General features: G+C 44.2%; 1 protein-coding gene across 1 annotated transcript in view; it reads left to right on the forward strand.

Moving 5' to 3' along the window:
• The window catches only part of LOC135552841 (complement C4-B-like), a 30,667-nt gene that overhangs the window by 10,891 nt on the left and 2,154 nt on the right, over window positions 1-17,622 (forward strand). The window contains exons 17-36 of the mRNA XM_064984734.1: window positions 270-476; window positions 715-835; window positions 1,084-1,154; window positions 1,385-1,524; window positions 1,709-1,912; window positions 2,395-2,446; window positions 2,562-2,645; window positions 2,871-3,074; window positions 3,173-3,405; window positions 3,823-3,927; window positions 4,100-4,268; window positions 7,613-7,827; window positions 13,139-13,294; window positions 13,371-13,430; window positions 13,539-13,632; window positions 13,753-13,936; window positions 15,649-15,736; window positions 16,963-17,037; window positions 17,201-17,303; window positions 17,493-17,582. Of these exons, the coding sequence (XP_064840806.1) occupies window positions 270-476; window positions 715-835; window positions 1,084-1,154; window positions 1,385-1,524; window positions 1,709-1,912; window positions 2,395-2,446; window positions 2,562-2,645; window positions 2,871-3,074; window positions 3,173-3,405; window positions 3,823-3,927; window positions 4,100-4,268; window positions 7,613-7,827; window positions 13,139-13,294; window positions 13,371-13,430; window positions 13,539-13,632; window positions 13,753-13,936; window positions 15,649-15,736; window positions 16,963-17,037; window positions 17,201-17,303; window positions 17,493-17,582 (2,655 nt within the window). The remainder of the gene's footprint in view (window positions 1-269; window positions 477-714; window positions 836-1,083; window positions 1,155-1,384; window positions 1,525-1,708; window positions 1,913-2,394; window positions 2,447-2,561; window positions 2,646-2,870; window positions 3,075-3,172; window positions 3,406-3,822; window positions 3,928-4,099; window positions 4,269-7,612; window positions 7,828-13,138; window positions 13,295-13,370; window positions 13,431-13,538; window positions 13,633-13,752; window positions 13,937-15,648; window positions 15,737-16,962; window positions 17,038-17,200; window positions 17,304-17,492; window positions 17,583-17,622) is intronic.

Genomic DNA, 17,622 nt, shown 5'->3' on the forward strand with positions numbered 1-17,622 from the left:
GCTGCACTGAAAGTAAAGGGGCTGAATAATTTTGCATGCCCAATTTTTCCGTTTTTGATTTGTTAAAAAGTTTGAAATATCCAATAAATGTCGTTCCACTTCATGACTGTGTCCCACTTGTTGTTGATTCTTCACAAAAAAATACAGTTTTATATCTTTATGTTTGAAGCCTGAAATGTGGCAAAAGTTTGCAAAGTTCAAGGGGGCCGAATACTTTCGCAAGGCACTGTATATAATGTATTAGTTAGAGACAGAGTTCTTGTCTGCAGTCAACAGGTACCCAGATAATATGGAGAAGAGGTGTTGTCAGGATGGGGCCAGGTTTAACAGCCTGGGTCTGTCCTGTGAGAGTCGTCATGCTAAAACCACCCACAAGTCTATTTCCTGTCGCACTGCCTTCCTCAAGTGCTGCAGAGATGCCACCAAGCTGAGGAACAACATCAAGAAGACCAGGAAGACATATAGCCTGGCTAGAAGTACACTATCTTATTATATTATTACATTAGTAGTTGGACAATAACATCTAAGAAGAATCTTACAATCTACAAATTGTTGTGGCGCATTCAGTAATAGATAAATCACTACTTTTGTATTTTTGCAGACTAGTTGTACTACAGTATATGCACATATTTTGCATTGATTAAGCTGAACATTTTTGAATGTTTTCTGAGTATATGCATATCTCCCGGTCCTCTTCCCTGTCCTCCTGTCTAGTGAATGGTGAAATGGATGAGGAGGAGGAGGCCATAGATGAGGTGTCTGTCCACCTGCGCTCTTACTTCCCTCAGACCTGGATGTGGGACATCGTTGATGTGGAGCCCTCTGGTTTCGTAAGGTAACCTGGTAATCTGCAACATCGTGGACTTCAGGGCCACGTCCCAAATGATACTCTATTCCCTATATAGTGCAGTACTTTTGACTGGTAGACTAGGGAATAAGGTGCCATTTGGGACACAAGCCAGGACTGTCATGACTGGGGCCCAGAGTTTTCCCTGACCATGTGAACAGACTGGGTCAAACCTGGAAGCCAATATACTGTAGTGTAACTAGTAGTTAAATCATGTTGTACGTTATTATTTTTAGACACAGTATTGCTGTCCCTGACTCCATCACTACCTGGGAGGTTCAAGCAGTGGGAATCTCTAAAACAAAAGGCAGGTCAAGTCTTCCTTCTAACCTAAGACCATTACACTATCCTGGTCCCAGATCTGTTTGTGCTCTTGCCAACTCAGTTTGACATTGATTGTCAAGCCAACCATGACAACGAGTGACAAGAAGTTGTCATGATAACACAAAGAGACTGGCGCTCAGGTTATCATTACACCATTAGACTTTCAGAGGACAGTCATCAAGTGGTTAATGTTAGTGATGGCTTTCCCTTCAGGGTTTTGTATAGCAGAGCCCAAGCCTCTGGTGGTGTTCCAGGACTTCTTTGTCTCACTCAGACTGCCCTATTCTGTGAAGAGAAACGAACAGCTGCAGGTGAAAGCTGTTGTGTACAACTACAGAACCGACAGTATGGAGGTAACTTGTTTTCTTAAAACAGTATATGTCAAAACAATATATTCAAATCCAAAATGCCCCCAACAGCCATTTATTCAAATAAACAGCAGTTGCAGACATTATCATCTGTAGATTCCTTTGGTAGACATTTTCACTATACTTACATCTACTGCTATGTCTACTGTATGTGTTTCTCTCTGTGAAGGTGACAGTAGAGCTGGCATGGGTGGAGGGTCTGTGCAGTGCAGGGGGGGACAAAGGGAACAAGGAGGTGGTGACAGTACCTGGTAAGTCTGCTTTCCCTGTCTACTTCACCGTGGTTCCTCTGGTCATAGGAAACATCCCTATCCAGGTAGAGGCCTACACTAAGACCGCTCGCGACCAGATCAAGAAGGACCTCAAAGTCACGGTATGAACACACCACTGGCAAATGTTTCAACTTGTATCACTTTTCTCCTTCTAATACACAGTAGTTCTCCTCTGTCTCTATAATACATATGTACATTAGGCTACATGTGGTTCTCACTTCATTATTGTGCTGAACACAACTGGCAACATGTGGATTTTAATCTCTTTTTACCATTTTACAAAATTAATTTGATCACCCTGTTGCAGGAAAACCTTCCTGCAATGCATGACATTTAAAACTTGTAGTGTTTTTGAGGTTTAAAAAGGCTCTGGAGTTTGGAATTTCCACTCTGACATTTCAGACTTGATTTTCCCTTATGAAAAGAAATGTGCAACCCTTACAAAAATGTCATAATTCAAATTTCCTGCTACTGCAGGATTATTTTCCTGCTGTAGTGAACTGGCTCAAATTCAGATCCTACATCTGTATATGTCTGTATAACCATTCTGAATGAGACTCTCACCTTTTGTTCTGTTATACAGGGGGAAGGGGAAGTGGTCTCAATACAACATGAATACAACATTGATGGGAATGGTAATGTTGTTTATCAGAACATCAGACATCGGTAGTAAAAGGGACATTGATGCAAACAGGCCAAATCAGACTTTGAGTTAAAAGAGGTTCTCGACTTCTTATCTATGTTGCACAGCTGCCAAGTCAATCGAACTTAAAATCCCACCTCCTCCTAGTGCTGTACCTGGACTGGAATCTGACGCCTACATCAGTGTCAAAGGTAAGTAGGGTCCACAGACTCGCTCTACCCACACCTTTAAACAGACTGTTCATGTGGGGTCTGTAGTACTGAACGTTTACATTTAAAAATATATATATTGTTCCAGGAGATATTATTTCAGACTAGGAGTCTTCCCTGACCAATCTCCAGGTCTAGTTAACAACTATAGGGGGGAAACCTCCTGGTCCCATGTATAAGCTCTGTGCCCATGTACCCCCCATGTAGGTGGCGTGATGGGAGAGTCCGTGGAGAACTGTCTGAACCTGGATGGAGTGGACCGGCTCATCTCCCTACCCATGGGGTGTGCGGAGCAGACAATGGTCACCATGTCTCCAGCCATCCACGCCATGAGATACCTGGACACCACAGGACAGTGGATCGACCTGAAGGCTGAACGCAGAGACGAAGCTCAGGCTATGATACAGGCTGGTGAGGGGACACCGGGACATCTTAAGTTAATCCCTTTGAGACATCTACCCTTGTGGGAATCAAACAGTTGAAATGAATTGATTCTTTCTCTTTCCAAGGATACGGCAGAATCCTGACCTTCAAGAAGACAGACGGATCCTATGGGGCTTTCCTGACAACACCAAGCAGTGTTTGGTTGACAGCCTTTATAGCCAAGGAGTTGTCCCAGTGCAGGGACGTGATTTCAGTGGAGGACTCCTACATCCAACAGTCCATCTCCTACCTGGTGTCTAAACAGCTGTCCAGTGGAGCCTTCACTGACCCTAACCCACTCTATGACCGCACCATGCAGGTAAGAATACTTTATTCATCTGTGTGAAAATGTGTTTTCTGCTGTACCCAACCACTTCAATATAGAAACACATACACAAAAACACATTCGGTTGGAGTAGCTGGAGCAGTGGGCAGCCATAGTGCGCCGCATGGTCAGCAGTTTATGGGTTAAGTGCCTTGCTCAAGGGCACAGCAGCTGGAGATGTCGTCTTTCTAGGATTTGTCACCTAACAACCCTCTAGTCGTCTCGTCCAATTCTTTCAGCCCGTCAGGGATTCGAACTGGCAAGTTTCCGGTAGCAATCCCACCCCTTTAACCTCTATGTATGACCCAAATGTTCTCCACGACCGGACCATGCAGGTACATTACCATATTACCATAACATACAATACATTACTGTGTCTTTACCTGTCTGCTATCTCTCTATTCCCATCAGGGTGGAGTGGGAGGGTTTGAGGGAGAGGTGTCCCTGACAGCGTTCGTTCTAATAGCCATGCACCACGCTGTGCCGCTGTACCCTGAAGGACAAGACTCAGAAGTGGTAATACATCATTCAAGTCATGGACTTAACCTTAGCATCACTGACTTAACCTGACTAAAAGTTGTGGAATTATCCTAAATGGGCAAATAGGTTTTGCAACAGAATATACCAGAATGAAGCTCATGCATATTGCTAATTATAATGCTAAATCTATCCACCATTCCCATGTTAGAGGTATGCTATGGAGCAGGCTAAGGTCTATCTGGGGTCGAAGCTGGACTCCCTTGAGAGGCCCTTCGCTGTATCCATCACCTCCTATGCCCTCTCTCTAACGTCCCCTGGTGGAGATGCTGCTTCCACGGCTCAGACCAAACTCAGGGCTTTGGCACACTGTGACAACGGTCAGTACCTTGTAACTTTACTAGTCATCTGGATAAGAGGGACTATGGGTTATCTAATTGTCATATTACTTCAGTAGTCCTCTAGATCAGAGGGATATATTCGTCTACCACAAGTGTTTACATAAATACTGTTAATTAATTCCTTTGGATATTAACCTGATTTGATAAATAGCTCCTGTAAAGTATTACCAGTAGCGGCTGGAGATATTCTGCGTAGACATTGATTTCCTTGGCTGTATGAATATTGAGTGAAGTAGGCAGATACACAATGACCATATTTAAACAGCAGAGGGCGACAGATTACTGATGGTCTCCCCTGCAAAAGTATGCCACTGTTAAAGTGGGGGCTGAACTTCCTAATTTGGCCTAGTTTTCCGTCTTGGTCATTAGGAAATACAGCGGCCGTGTCTTGGGGTGGTGGTTTAATGTGGGTGTCTTGTTTGTGTTGAGCCATTGACATTCTAATCCCATAGGGATATCGAATGTAAAAACCAAATTGACCATGGGCATTACGATCGTGTCGCGAGAAGCTGCACTCCGAATTGATTACTTGGGTTAGGCCAGCTGTGGGCATGTTTGACCCAACCCAAGGAAAACTGTTTCGGTACCCTGCTTTCCATGACATAACACTTTCTTCCTATCTAGCAAATGACCGTTTCGAACAACACTGACCAAATTATCCTATTTATACGTTGAGGTCAATTTTGACACTAGAATACATGTTTCTGACTCATCGATGGCACATATGCCGTTTTCAAAATGAGAAGTTACTCGCTCTTTAAAGTTACTGTACACTCTTAGAAAAGGTTTGAATTGGAACCCAAAAGGGTTCTAGAGGCGAAAGAAACCCACATCTATTTTGGCGAGGTGCTGGCTCGAGGAGTAGAACACTTGAACAATTAAAGGGGAGCCGCACACTCTCGGAGCCCAGATGCAATACTTCAATAACCTAATATCCAACGTCTCGACAGACAAGCTGTCTTCATTACGGAATAATGACAAACACTGCGGGTGACGAGTTTATATAGTGTCAAAGGACACACACACACACACACACACACACACACAGGTGTCTGTAATCATGACCGGGTGTGGCCTGATATCGTTGGTTAATTCTCATATATTAAAATAACATACCAAAAACGTGAATGGATAGCATACGATCATAGGTATAATTTGGCTACATAGGCCTACATATATTTACAACAAGAAAATCACAACAATGACGTCAGATCAAAATCTACGTTGAGAGCAAGGGTTTAAATTAAAGCTCCAAGCAGCCTCTCGTTTTAACAATAAATTGTCGAGGTCACCCCCTCTCATAGGGAGGGTTACATGTTCGATGCCATTATAATGTAGGGATGAAATCGAGTGGTGTGCTTCCGAAAAGTAGACCGGAACTGGGTAAATCGAGTTTTTGCACCTAATGGGGCTACGACGCTCTGAGATACGTACTTTTAATTTGCGCTTTGTTTAACCACATCACATCATGTATATCAACCACATCACATCATGTATATCAACCACATCAAGTTATAAGATAAATAACTGCCTTAGTGGAGCACATAATAACACCTTTGATTGGGATCTGTTTCCCTGTTTGTGGGTGTTTGAAGGATCTACCTTTATAAGTGCCATTGTATTGAGCACAGCCATTATACTTGTAATTTCCATCCAGTAGGGGCGCAAATAGAAGTTGTTCAGGAATTTCTTGGGGTGGTAAATCAGAGTTTAACAATTGATCTCTGATATTTCTGCCTCGAGAGAACACGACCAAAGGATGGTCCGAAAACACAATAACGTTACCGATACTGTCATCGGTTCTTAGAATGTGCCAATGTTTGGACGATTCCCTTAATTTGTTTAGAGCACTTTGAATAGCGGGTAGTTAGAACGCAAGAATGCTTATTTTTGTGAGACTGACCTAGAAAAAGATCATGTCGCGGTTTGTTTTGAATTTTCTCAATGGCAGTATTAATCGGACCATTTTTGTACATCTTCTCCTTGACTTTTCTTTGCATATTATTTCTGTCGAAATCTGTTTTGTTTTTTTGCAAATTCTTTTGATTCGACAGAATTGGCTGTAGGGAAAACTGTTTTCCAAGGGAAGCGGGTAACAACTATCAGCCCTCAACAAACTGTTACGATCAATAGGTTTCCTGTATAGATCAGTGTATAGAACTTTATCTTCACACAAGATCAGAAGATCAAGGAAATTGATTTGAAATGTGTCAGATTGTATAGTAAATCTCAGATGCTCAGAACAAGAGTTGAGAAAAGCATGAAACGCCTGGAGCTGTTTTGCATCACCCCTCCATAGAACAAAAATATCATCAATGTACCGTTTCCACATAATAATGTTAGGCAATAAAACATTTTTGAGAGGATTGAAAATTGACTGTTTCTCCATGTAACCCACATACAAATTAGCATAGTTAGGAACCATGGTGGATCCCATAGCAGTACCCTTCGTCTGAATAAAGAAATCATTTAGAAACATGAAATAGTTATGCATGAGTACTATTTCAGCCAATGTTATAATGCAGGCACTGGAAGGTAGTTCATTAGGGTCACGTTGCAGAAGAAAATGTTCCAGAGCTTCAATACCGCCCTCGTGTGGAATATTTGTGTATAACGACTCAACGTCAAAAGTAACTAACAAAGTATTCTCAGGGAGAGGATCAAGAGATTCAATAGTAGAGATCATACTGCTGGTCGAGTTTGCGATATGTCTCGATATAGTGGTTGCGATTGGCTGGAGGTATAAAATAACTCTTACTTCTAAAAGGAGTCGGAGTATGTGCAGGTGGGTAACCTGCTGGTTCAGTAGAAATAGTACGATTAGAGGAGCTAAAGTATTCCCTTAAACGGATGTTTCTAAAAAAAAAAACTTAAACGTGTCTACCTTAACATCAAAATATAGCACAAAATATAACTCTTTATTAAGCAAGGAGACATGTGCAGGGCTCAATATCTTGCTTGATAAATTAAAGACACTCAGTCCCACGGGTTCTGGGACCAGCTCCTTGCAGAGCTGTGCGTTTCTTTTCAATTGTGTTATCCATTTCAATAAAAAGCTTTTTCAACTGGTCAACAATCAATGTAATTAAATCAATAGAGCATTTGTACAGGATGGCACACCAGCGCTCATAGAAATCATCTGTGCGCTGTCCCAATGGTGGTTCTTTTTGCCACCTTACCAAAAAAGGTTCTACCTGGAACAGAAAAGGTCCTACTTGCAACCAAAAAAGGTTCTTCAAAAAGTTATCCTATGGGGACAGCCCAAGAACCCTCTAAGGTTCTAGATACAATCTTAGATAAAAGGTGCTATCTCTCTCCTGTAGAGGAAGCTACATGTCACTGGGAGGCCAGTGACGCTCTAAGGCTGAGTGGGGAGAAGAGGGCCAATCGGGTTCCCCAGGCCAAGGCCATCTCTGTGGAGACCACGGCCTACGCCCTGCTCCAGACGGTGGCGGAGGAAGACGTGAAGTATGCGACGCGCATCGCCCGCTGGCTCACTGAGCAGAGGCAGTATGGAGGAGGGTTCCGCTCTACACAGGTAGGTACTGTAGGACAAGCCACCAGTAGACAGACGGGTAGGTACTGTAGGACAAGCCACCAGTAGACAGATGGGTAGGTACTGTAGAACAAGCCACCAGTAGACAGATGGGTAGGTACTGTAGGACAAGCCACCAGTAGACAGATGGGTAGGTACTGTGGGACAAGCCACCAGTAGACAGATGGGTAGGTACTGTAGAACAAGCCACCAGTAGACAGATGGGTAGGTACTGTGGGACAAGCCACCAGTAGACAGATGGGTAGGTACTGTAGAACAAGCCACCAGTAGACAGATGGGTAGGTACTGTAGGACAAGTCACCAGTAGACAGATGGGTAGGTACTGTAGAACAAGCCACCAGTAGACAGATGGGTAGGTACTGTAGGACAAGCCACCAGTAGACAGACGGGTAGGTACTGTAGGACAAGCCACCAGTAGACAGATGGGTAGGTACTGTAGAACAAGCCACCAGTAGACAGATGGGTAGGTACTGTAGGACAAGCCACCAGTAGACAGATGGGTAGGTACTGTGGGACAAGCCACCAGTAGACAGATGGGTAGGTACTGTAGGACAAGCCACCAGTAGACAGATGGGTAGGTACTGTAGAACAAGCCACCAGTAGACAGATGGGTAGGTACTGTGGGACAAGCCACCAGTAGACAGATGGGTAGGTACTGTAGAACAAGCCACCAGTAGACAGATGGGTAGGTACTGTGGGACAAGCCACCAGTAGACAGATGGGTAGGTACTGTAGAACAAGCCACCAGTAGACAGATGGGTAGGTACTGTAGGACAAGTCACCAGTAGACAGATGGGTAGGTACTGTAGAACAAGCCACCAGTAGACAGATGGGTAGGTACTGTAGGACAAGCCACCAGTAGACAGATGGGTAGGTACTGTAGAACAAGCCACCAGTAGACAGATGGGTAGGTACTGTGGGACAAGCCACCAGTAGACAGATGGGTAGGTACTGTAGAATAAGCCACCAGTAGACAGATGGGTAGGTACTGTGGGACAAGCCACCAGTAGACAGATAGGTAGGTACTGTAGGACAAGCCACCAGTAGACAGAAAGGTAGGTACTGTTGGCCAAGCCACCAGTAGACAGATAGGTAGGTACTGTAGGACAAGCCACCAGTAGACAGAAAGGTAGGTACTGTTGGCCAAGCCACCAGTAGACAGATAGGTAGGTACTGTAGGACAAGCCACCAGTAGACAGACAGGTAGGTACTGTAGGACAAGCCACCAGTAGACAGATAGGTAGGTACTGTAGGACAAGCCACCAGTAGACAGACAGGTAGGTACTGTAGGACAAGCCACCAGTAGACAGACGGGTAGGTACTGTAGGACAAGCCACCAGTAGACCATCAGAGCATTATGATCTGGAGCTAGGAGTTATCACTGACCACCTGAAGAGACTTGGAAAAACTCCTGGCCCTAGTTATACTATTCTCTTTTTCTCTCTCTCTTCGCCCCCTCCTAATTCTTTATCTTTAGCCAGATCCTAATTGGTACGTTGAATTATATGTTCCTTTTGATGGCATAGAATGCCCTTCTTGCCTTGTCTCTCAGATCGTTCACAGCTTTGTGGAAGTTACCTGTGGCGCTGATGTTTAGCCCAAGGTATGTATAGTGTTTTGTGTGCTCTAGGGCAACAGTGTCTAGATGGAATTTGTATTTGTGGTCCTGGCGACTGGATCTTTTTGGAACACCTTTATTTTGGTCTTACTGAGATTTACTGTCAGGGCCCAGGTCTGGCAGAATCTGTGCAGAATATCTAGGTGCTGCTGTAGGCCCTCCTTGGTTGGTGACAGAAGTACCAGATCATCAGCAAAGAATAGACATTTGACTTGCAGATTCTAGTAGGGTGCTGCAGACTTTTTTAGTGCCCTCGCCAATTCGTTGATATATATGTTGAAGAGGGTAGGGCTTAGTTTTCCATCAATTTGTATAGCAGACCCTCGTGCCAAATTGAGTCTAAGGTGTTTTTGAAATTAACAAAGCATGAGAAGACTTTGCCTTTGTTTTGGTTTGTTTGTTTGTCATTTAGGGTGTGCAGGGTGAACACGTGGTCTGTCGTACGGTAATTTGGTAAAAAGCCAATTTGACATTTGCAGGTTTCTCAGTGTTTCTTAGATTTTTGCATTCTTCATCAAACCATTTGTCATTGTTGTTCATTTTCTTCGGTTTTCTATTTGAGATTTTTAGATTTGATAGGGAAGCTGAAGTCAAATATACTGTTAAGATTTTCTACTGCCAAGTTTACACCTTCACTATTACAGTGCAATGTTTTATCCAGGAAGTTGTCTAAAATTGATTGAATTTGTTGTTGCCTAATAGCTTTTTGGTAGGTTTCTACACTACTTTCCTTCCATCTATAGCTTTTCTTAATATTATTCAGTTCCTTTGGCTTTGATGCCTCATGATTGAGTATTTCTCTGTTCATGCAGATTGTGATTTTGCTGTACTGATGGGGGTGTCAGTGTGCTGACTGAACGCTCTGAGGGACTCTGGGTTAATTTCAGTGAAAGTAGTATACAGTACTACTGCCAAGAGATGAGCTATAGGTGTACCTACCATAGGAGTCCCCTCGAAGCCTACCATTAACTATGTACATACCCAGCTGTCACGTCCTGACCTTAGTTCCTTTTTTATGTCTCTGTTTTAGTTTGGTTGGGGTGGGCATTCTATGTTGTGTATTCTAGATTTTGTATTTCTGTGTTTGGCCTGGTATGGCTCCCAATCAGAGGCAGCTGTCGATCGTAGAGAACCATACTTAGGCAGCCTGTTTTCCCACTATGGGTGGTGGGTAGTTGTTTTCTGTGTTTTACCATATAGATCTCTTTCCGTTTTCATTTATTTCTCTTGTTCTTTTGTATTCAGTGTTCGGTTATATTTCATTAAAATATGGACACTTACCACGCTGCGCATTGGTCCTATCTTTCCTACTCCTCCTCAAAAGAGGAGGAAAACCGTTACACCAGCGTATGACAGAGCTGCAGGAGTTGTGACCTGTTTTTGTTGGTTATGTTGTCATAGTTGTGCCTAGGGGGGCATACGGGGGAGGGAATGCTGTCCCCTGCAGGCAGGTGTTTGTCCCCCTGTGTGCTGAGGGTGTCCGGTTCTGGCATTTAGGTCGCCATAGACTAGTACATGTCCATGGGCCTGAAAAATGATTGATTTCCCCCTCCATGATTGAGAAGTTGTCGTCATTAAAGTATGGTGATTCTAGTGGCGTGATATAGGTAGCACACAGGAGGACATTTTTCTCTGTTAAGATAATTTCCTTTTGAATTTCTAGTCAAATGTAAAATGTTCCTGTTTTGATTTAATTTAATGGAGTGAGTTAGGTCTGTTCTATACCAAATTAGAATAGCCACCGAGTCCCTTCCCTGTTTCACACCTGGTAGTTTGGTGGATGGGACTACCAGCTCTCTGTAACCAAGAGGGGAACCTGTGGGTCCATCTCCTCTATACCAGGTTTCTTGAGGGATGACAATGTCTGTATTTCTGATTTCTTTGATGAAATCCAGGCTCCTGCTCTTTAGGCCAAAGGCAGATGACCTCAGGCCTTGGATATTCCAGGATGAGATAGTGAAGGCTTTGTGTTCCATAAAGTGTCCAATGTTGTTGGTCGTGTGGTTTGGCCTCAGGCCAGTAAGTGTGAACAGAGCCTGCTGAGCATCTGGTACATGCCATTGGCTTGGGCTAGTGTAAGAGTGGGGGTTGGGCCTGTTTACATACTCACCGCCTGGGCGTATGTGTGACTTCCATGTTGAGGCCCTCTTTGCGGGGGTGGGGTGCATGGGGTCGGCAGGAGGGGCATAGGTCTGATCTGAGGGGGCCTAAATGGGGTGTGGGCATGGTTGACTTGGGGGTTGATTGGGTGGGGTGGGGGTGTGTATGTGGCTGGTGGTGTTGTGGTCTGGATGTAGGTCCTCTCGGCGTGGGTCCTCTATGTGCAGGTCCGGGGGGTGGGGGGGTGTCTCTCTCTGGTCTGGACGGGCTGTCAATTGATCTGTTGCTCCTGTGTGAAGGGTTGGGGCTACGTTTGAGAGCGATGTCCTTTAGGGTCCGGGTGAAGGTGGGCACTGCTGCCTTGTATAGGTGGACCTGGTCATAGAGGCTGTTCAAGTCTAGGGTGGAGTGGTGGGCCAGGAAAACATATGGTTTTGAGGCACAGTCACGCGAAATACTTGCGTTTACCCACTGTATGGTAGCAGGGTGGAAGTATTTTTGTGGTAGCAGGGTGGAGATAGTCACTTGTGCATTGGGGAAAGTAGATGAAGCTTTTTCAATCACTCCCTTCAGTGCTGTGGCCACCCTTTCCTGCTGTGTTCTCAGGTCGTTTGTGCCTGTGTGTATTATTATCTGGCTAGGTGAACCTATTTGGTCCTCAGACAGAAGGTCTAGGGCGCGCTGGCTGTTTGGACACTAGAGTTTAGACACTTTTTTCTTGTATATATTTCTAATTTGAGTCCATAAGGAGTACAATCTGTGTCTTGTGTATGTCCCCAGTGGGTGTGTGTGTGTGGGGGGGGGGGGGGTGTCAGGAGGGCTATCAGGGTGGCTCAGAGGGGGGTGAGAGACCCTGGGCTTGGGGCTCTTCATTTATCTGTTCCTCTGAGATGTCGACGCTATGGCCAGGGTCTGGTGTGGACCGTTCTGCTGTGGTGTTGAGACTTTTGTCGGGAACTGAGGTGGGCTGTTCTGCTGGCTTCTCTGTGGGGGTGGCCACCTCTCTAGTGGGTTGTTCTCTGTCACACGCCATCCCCCTCAACCTCTCCTCCAGCAGTCTGATCCTCTCCTCTCGTGCTCTGTTCTTCTCCCGTTCTTGCTTTTTATATTGTCGAAGTTGTCTCTCTCTCTCAATTCAAAGGGCTTATTGGCATGGGAAACATATGTCTACTTTGCCAAAGCAAGTGAAATTGACAAGAAACAGAAGGGAAATAAACAATAAAAAACAAACATAACACTCAAATGTTATATTATTGGCTATGTACAGTGTTGTAACAATGTGCAAATCGCTCTTTCTTTTCTCTCTCTCATCCTGCCTCTCTCTCTTTCTGCCTCCCTCTCTTTCCCTCTCTTTCCCTCTCTCTCGTTCTCTCTCTTTCCCTCTCTTTCCGTCTCTCTCGTTCTCTCTTTCGCTCTTGCTCGCTCTTTCCCTCGCTTGCTCGCTCTTTCCCTCGCTTGCTCTTTCTCTCTTTCCCTCTTTTTATACCTCTTTATGCCTCTTTCGCTCTGTCTCCCCCTCTTTCTCTTCTACTCTCTTTTGCTCTCTCTCTGCCACTTTCTATCTCTTTCCAACAGGATACTGTTGTAGCTCTTGAGGCTCTAGCTAAGTACAGCATCCTGGAAAATGATGTTGAAGACTTGGATCTTAATGTTGAGATGTGTCACCAAAACGGCCGAAAGCAGGGAGTTCATCTTACGAAACATAATGCCCTGACCCTATCAGCCTTCCAGGTGAGATTTCAGTAGTACTCTGATTTCCTTTCTCAAATGCTGTTTTACATCTCTGTTGTCTGGTTTGTCTGGTCAGGTGGACCCAGGAAGCCCGATCACTATTAACACAATGGGGAAGGGAAACGGGACCTTATCCGTAAGTAAATTCAGTAAATGAATTTGAAAAGTAAGTGATGATGATTCTAACATTGTAAGGCTGTCTGAATCTGTGGAAGTGTCCACAGTGCTTGTTATATGTCATCAGGTGGTCCAGACCTACAGAACTCTGGAGAAGAAGGACTTGTTCTGTGATTTCTACAGTCTCAATGTCTCGGTGGAGGGAGAGGTTAAGTACAGAAGTAAGTTTCTGTCAGAACGCATCTATAAACACGAAACATTTGCTGGAGTGCTGCTTGAAAATATAACACTATTCATTGTCAGTATAAATGAGTAACGGTGAATAATGTGCAATGTTACAGAGACCGCGGACGATGGTCCTGAGCTAGACGACTATTATAACTATGAGTCTGAAGGGGACGGGAACCCTAGTGATGAGCCCATGAGCAGGGTAGAATGGTTTGACCTGCGCACACGCAGGAAGAGACATGCCCCACAGGAGGATGAGGAGAGGGAGAAGTCCCTAGTCTACACTGTGTGTGTGGGGTGAGTACAGCGATGTGTGTCTGTGCGTATTCAGTGGGGCAAAAAAATATTTAGTCAGCCACCAAGTGTGCAAGTTCTCCCACTTAAAAAAAGGAGGCCTGTAATTGTCATCATAGGTACACTTCAACTATGACAGATAAAATGAGAAATCCAGAAAATCACATTGTAGGATTTTTAATGAATTTATTTGCAAATTATGGTGGAAAATAAGTATTTGGTCAATAATAAGTTTATCTCAATACTTTGTTAGCAATTACAGAGGCCAAATGTTTTCTGTAAGTCTTCACAAGGTTTTCACACACTGTTGCTGGTATTTTGGCCCAGTCCTCCATGCAGATCTCCTCTAGAGCAGTGATGTTTTGGGGCTGTTGCTGGGCAGCACGGACTTTCAACTCCCTCCAAAGATGTTCTATGGGGTTGAGATCTGGAGACTGGCTAGGCCACTCCAGGACCTTGAAATGCTTCTTACGAAGCCACTCCTTCGTTGCCCGGGCGGTGTGTTTGGGATTATTGTTATGCTGAAAGACCTAGCCACGTTTCATCTTCAATGCCCTTGCTGATGGTAGGCTTTGTTAGTTTGGTCCCAGCTCTCTGCAGGTCATTCACTAGGTCCCCCCGTGTGGTTCTGGCATTTTTGCTCACCGTTCTTGTGATCATTTTGACCCCACGGGGTGAGATCTTGCGTGGAGCCCCAGATCGAGGGAGATTATCAGTGGTCTTGTATGTCTTCCATGTCCTAATAATTGCGCCCACAATTGATTTCTTCAAACCAAGCTGCTTACCTATTGCAGATTCAGTCTTCCCAGCCTGTTGCAGGTCTACAATTTTGTTTCTGGTGTCATTTGACAGCTCTTTGATTTTGGCCATAGTGGAGTTTGGAGTGTGACTGTTTGAGGTTGTGGACAGGTGTCTTTTATACTGATAACAAGTTCAAACAGGTGCCATTAATTCAGGTAACGAGTGGAGGACAGAGGAGCCTCTTAAAGAAGTTACAGGTCTGTGAGAGCCAGAAATCTTGCGTGTTTGTAGGTGACCAAATACTTATTTTCCACCATAATTTGCAAATAAATAAAAAAATCCTACAATGTGATTTTCTGGATTTTTTTTCTCATTTTGTCTGTCATAGTTGTGAGCGGACCAAGTAATTGGGCGTCACTCTAAAGCAGGAAGGTGGAATAAACGAGTCAGGAGTAGGTTTCTTGATTGAACACAGTTCTCTATTGAGGGCATTTTGTCAACAAAAACATTCTAACATAATCAATGAAAAATCTTCCAAGGAAAAACATACATCTTCTTCTCCAGATGAAACAAGAACACAATAGGATTATCTTTAAACTACAACAAAAAATAAATCACGGGATTGTCACCGTCTTAGTGGTTCTTTCTGCATAGCTTCTCTCTGTCGATGGCCATCTTCCAGAGAGAGTTTTCCCCCCTCTCTGCTGGTTCCATTCTCTCTTTTATAGGGGAAGGAGAGTATGTCATTAGTACCGTCAGCTGTGCTTAATTGACTCTGGTTACCTTGTCTCCCATGCCTTGTTGGGCTACTATCCATGAGCCCAGCCTGCCCTCTAGTGGTCCTTCCACATAGTTGAAGGGTACTTGCACAACTGGTGGCCGACTAAATACTTTTTTTGCCCCACTGTGTGTGTGTGTGTGTGCGTGCATGGGGTGGGATGAGTGGAGACATGGTTCTCTCTCTTCTCCTACAGACTGACCAGTGGTAATTCTACTGGCATGGTCATCGTGGACATCTCCCTTCTCAGTGGACTCAAACCTAACATGCAGGATCTGGAGGAGGTACAGTAGGCCTACATTTGACATTGATTTACATTCTTTTTTTTGTTATTTAGCAGGCACTTTTATCCACAGTCAGTGCATTCATCTATGAGCTCGATTCAATCCGTAGTGCTGAAGATCCGCACTACAGCACAATTTAAATTTAAAGTCAATGTTTCCGTGTTCACTGAGACTGCATTCATGGTAAATGCTGCATTTAACTGCTCAATTGGAAATTGCCTTTACATTTCAGTGGCGCTGTATTGCGGATCTTCAACACTATGGATTGAATCCAAAAGGAAAAAACAACCATATACCACAGTTACTGCGACCCTCCTTTGAAATGGCAGAATTGGTTCCGGGAAGAAAACACATTTTAGCCATTCACACTAGCTATTTCCATTAACCTAACTGTTTCCATTAACTTAACTAACAATAAAATATATCAGACAATTGCCTGCTAGGGTGCGTTTATTGTGAAGATAAAAACAGCGTGACTTAATGACGCCACAGCTAAACTAATTAAATGTAGTGGTTGAAGTGTTTCTATTATCCATTTAGGCAAATTGCACAATAATAAATACGGCAACAGCCTGTCTGCCCTCCCACCTGTCTGTTTCATGTCTCAGGTAGCCTGTCTGCCCTTCCCCTGTCTGTTTCATGTCTCAGGTAGCCTGTCTGTTTCATGTCTCAGGTAGCCTGCGAAAGCCAGTATGGGTAGAATGCAATAATGAAAAGATATTTGCCATATTCTAATAATTCTCCTGTGCCAACGTATCACCACGGTCCGTGACATGGTGAACCTTGCACTCCTGTAGATCTGACATAATCGGATGGTGAAACTTGCCAGCCAATCGGAAAAGCAATTCAGGCATTCTTGAAAGTCAGGACCCTCCTTGTCCTGCAAAGAAATAATATTTGTATACAAATAGCTTTACATTTACATGGTGAAATCACATGTCCCGTGCACCATCAAAATTATTTAGCAAATGTCATTTCTTCTAAAAACACAGTTTCCATCATCATTTGTCGCAATAAAGAAAGTTTGACAAAAGAAATCCACCCCTGTCGAACAGATAAATATGTTTTCGATCTTTAGAACATTTCTCATATCTGCTGTTTCCATTAAACATATCGGGCGTGACATTACTTTTGTCTAATAAACCTCGGTCAATGGAAACCTGTCTAGTGACATGTTGTCAGTCAGACTATGGCATTTGCCATCTTTTTATTTTCCTCTCCTCTAGAATGTGAAGGGTACTGAGAAGTACATTGACCATTATGACATCGCCCCAAATAAAGTGTTCCTCTACTTCGCTAAGGTAAGACCTCTTGTATCCAAAGCCATGACGTCAATGAGTATCAGCTATGACTACTGTACCACTCATAGAACTTTGGTGATTCAATTTACATCTTGAGACCTCGTGTTCTCGCCGATGCCTTCCTCTCTTGCCTCTGACGTTGTATTGTCGCTATGTGTTCCAGATCACAGAGGAACCACAGTGTGTGGCGTTCCGGGCCAAACAGATCAGTCCCATGGGCCTGGTGCAGCCCGCTGCTGCTGTGGTCTATGACTACTACAACCCAGGTATACCACCATGTTTAGTTTAGGGTATGTTATGTCTATTGTTGTAAGGTGTCTGGAAGGTCCATGGGGCTGGAGCAGCCTGGTGAGGGTTTAGGCCCTGGTCAAATGTAGTGTACAATAAAGAGAATAGGATGCTGTATGGGACACAGTCATCGTCTGAGTGACTAATGCTGAACTATGTCCCGACAGAGAGGAGATGCACTGTGTTTTACAGCGCACCGCAGAAGAGCAACATGATCTCCAAGATCTGTCAGGACAATGTGTGCTCCTGTGCAGAGGGTATGTGCACTCCATACAGCTTGTATTGTCTGGACAGAAT

This window comes from Oncorhynchus masou, chromosome 13, assembly GCF_036934945.1.
Source record: "Oncorhynchus masou masou isolate Uvic2021 chromosome 13, UVic_Omas_1.1, whole genome shotgun sequence".
Lineage (NCBI taxonomy): Eukaryota > Metazoa > Chordata > Actinopteri > Salmoniformes > Salmonidae > Oncorhynchus > Oncorhynchus masou.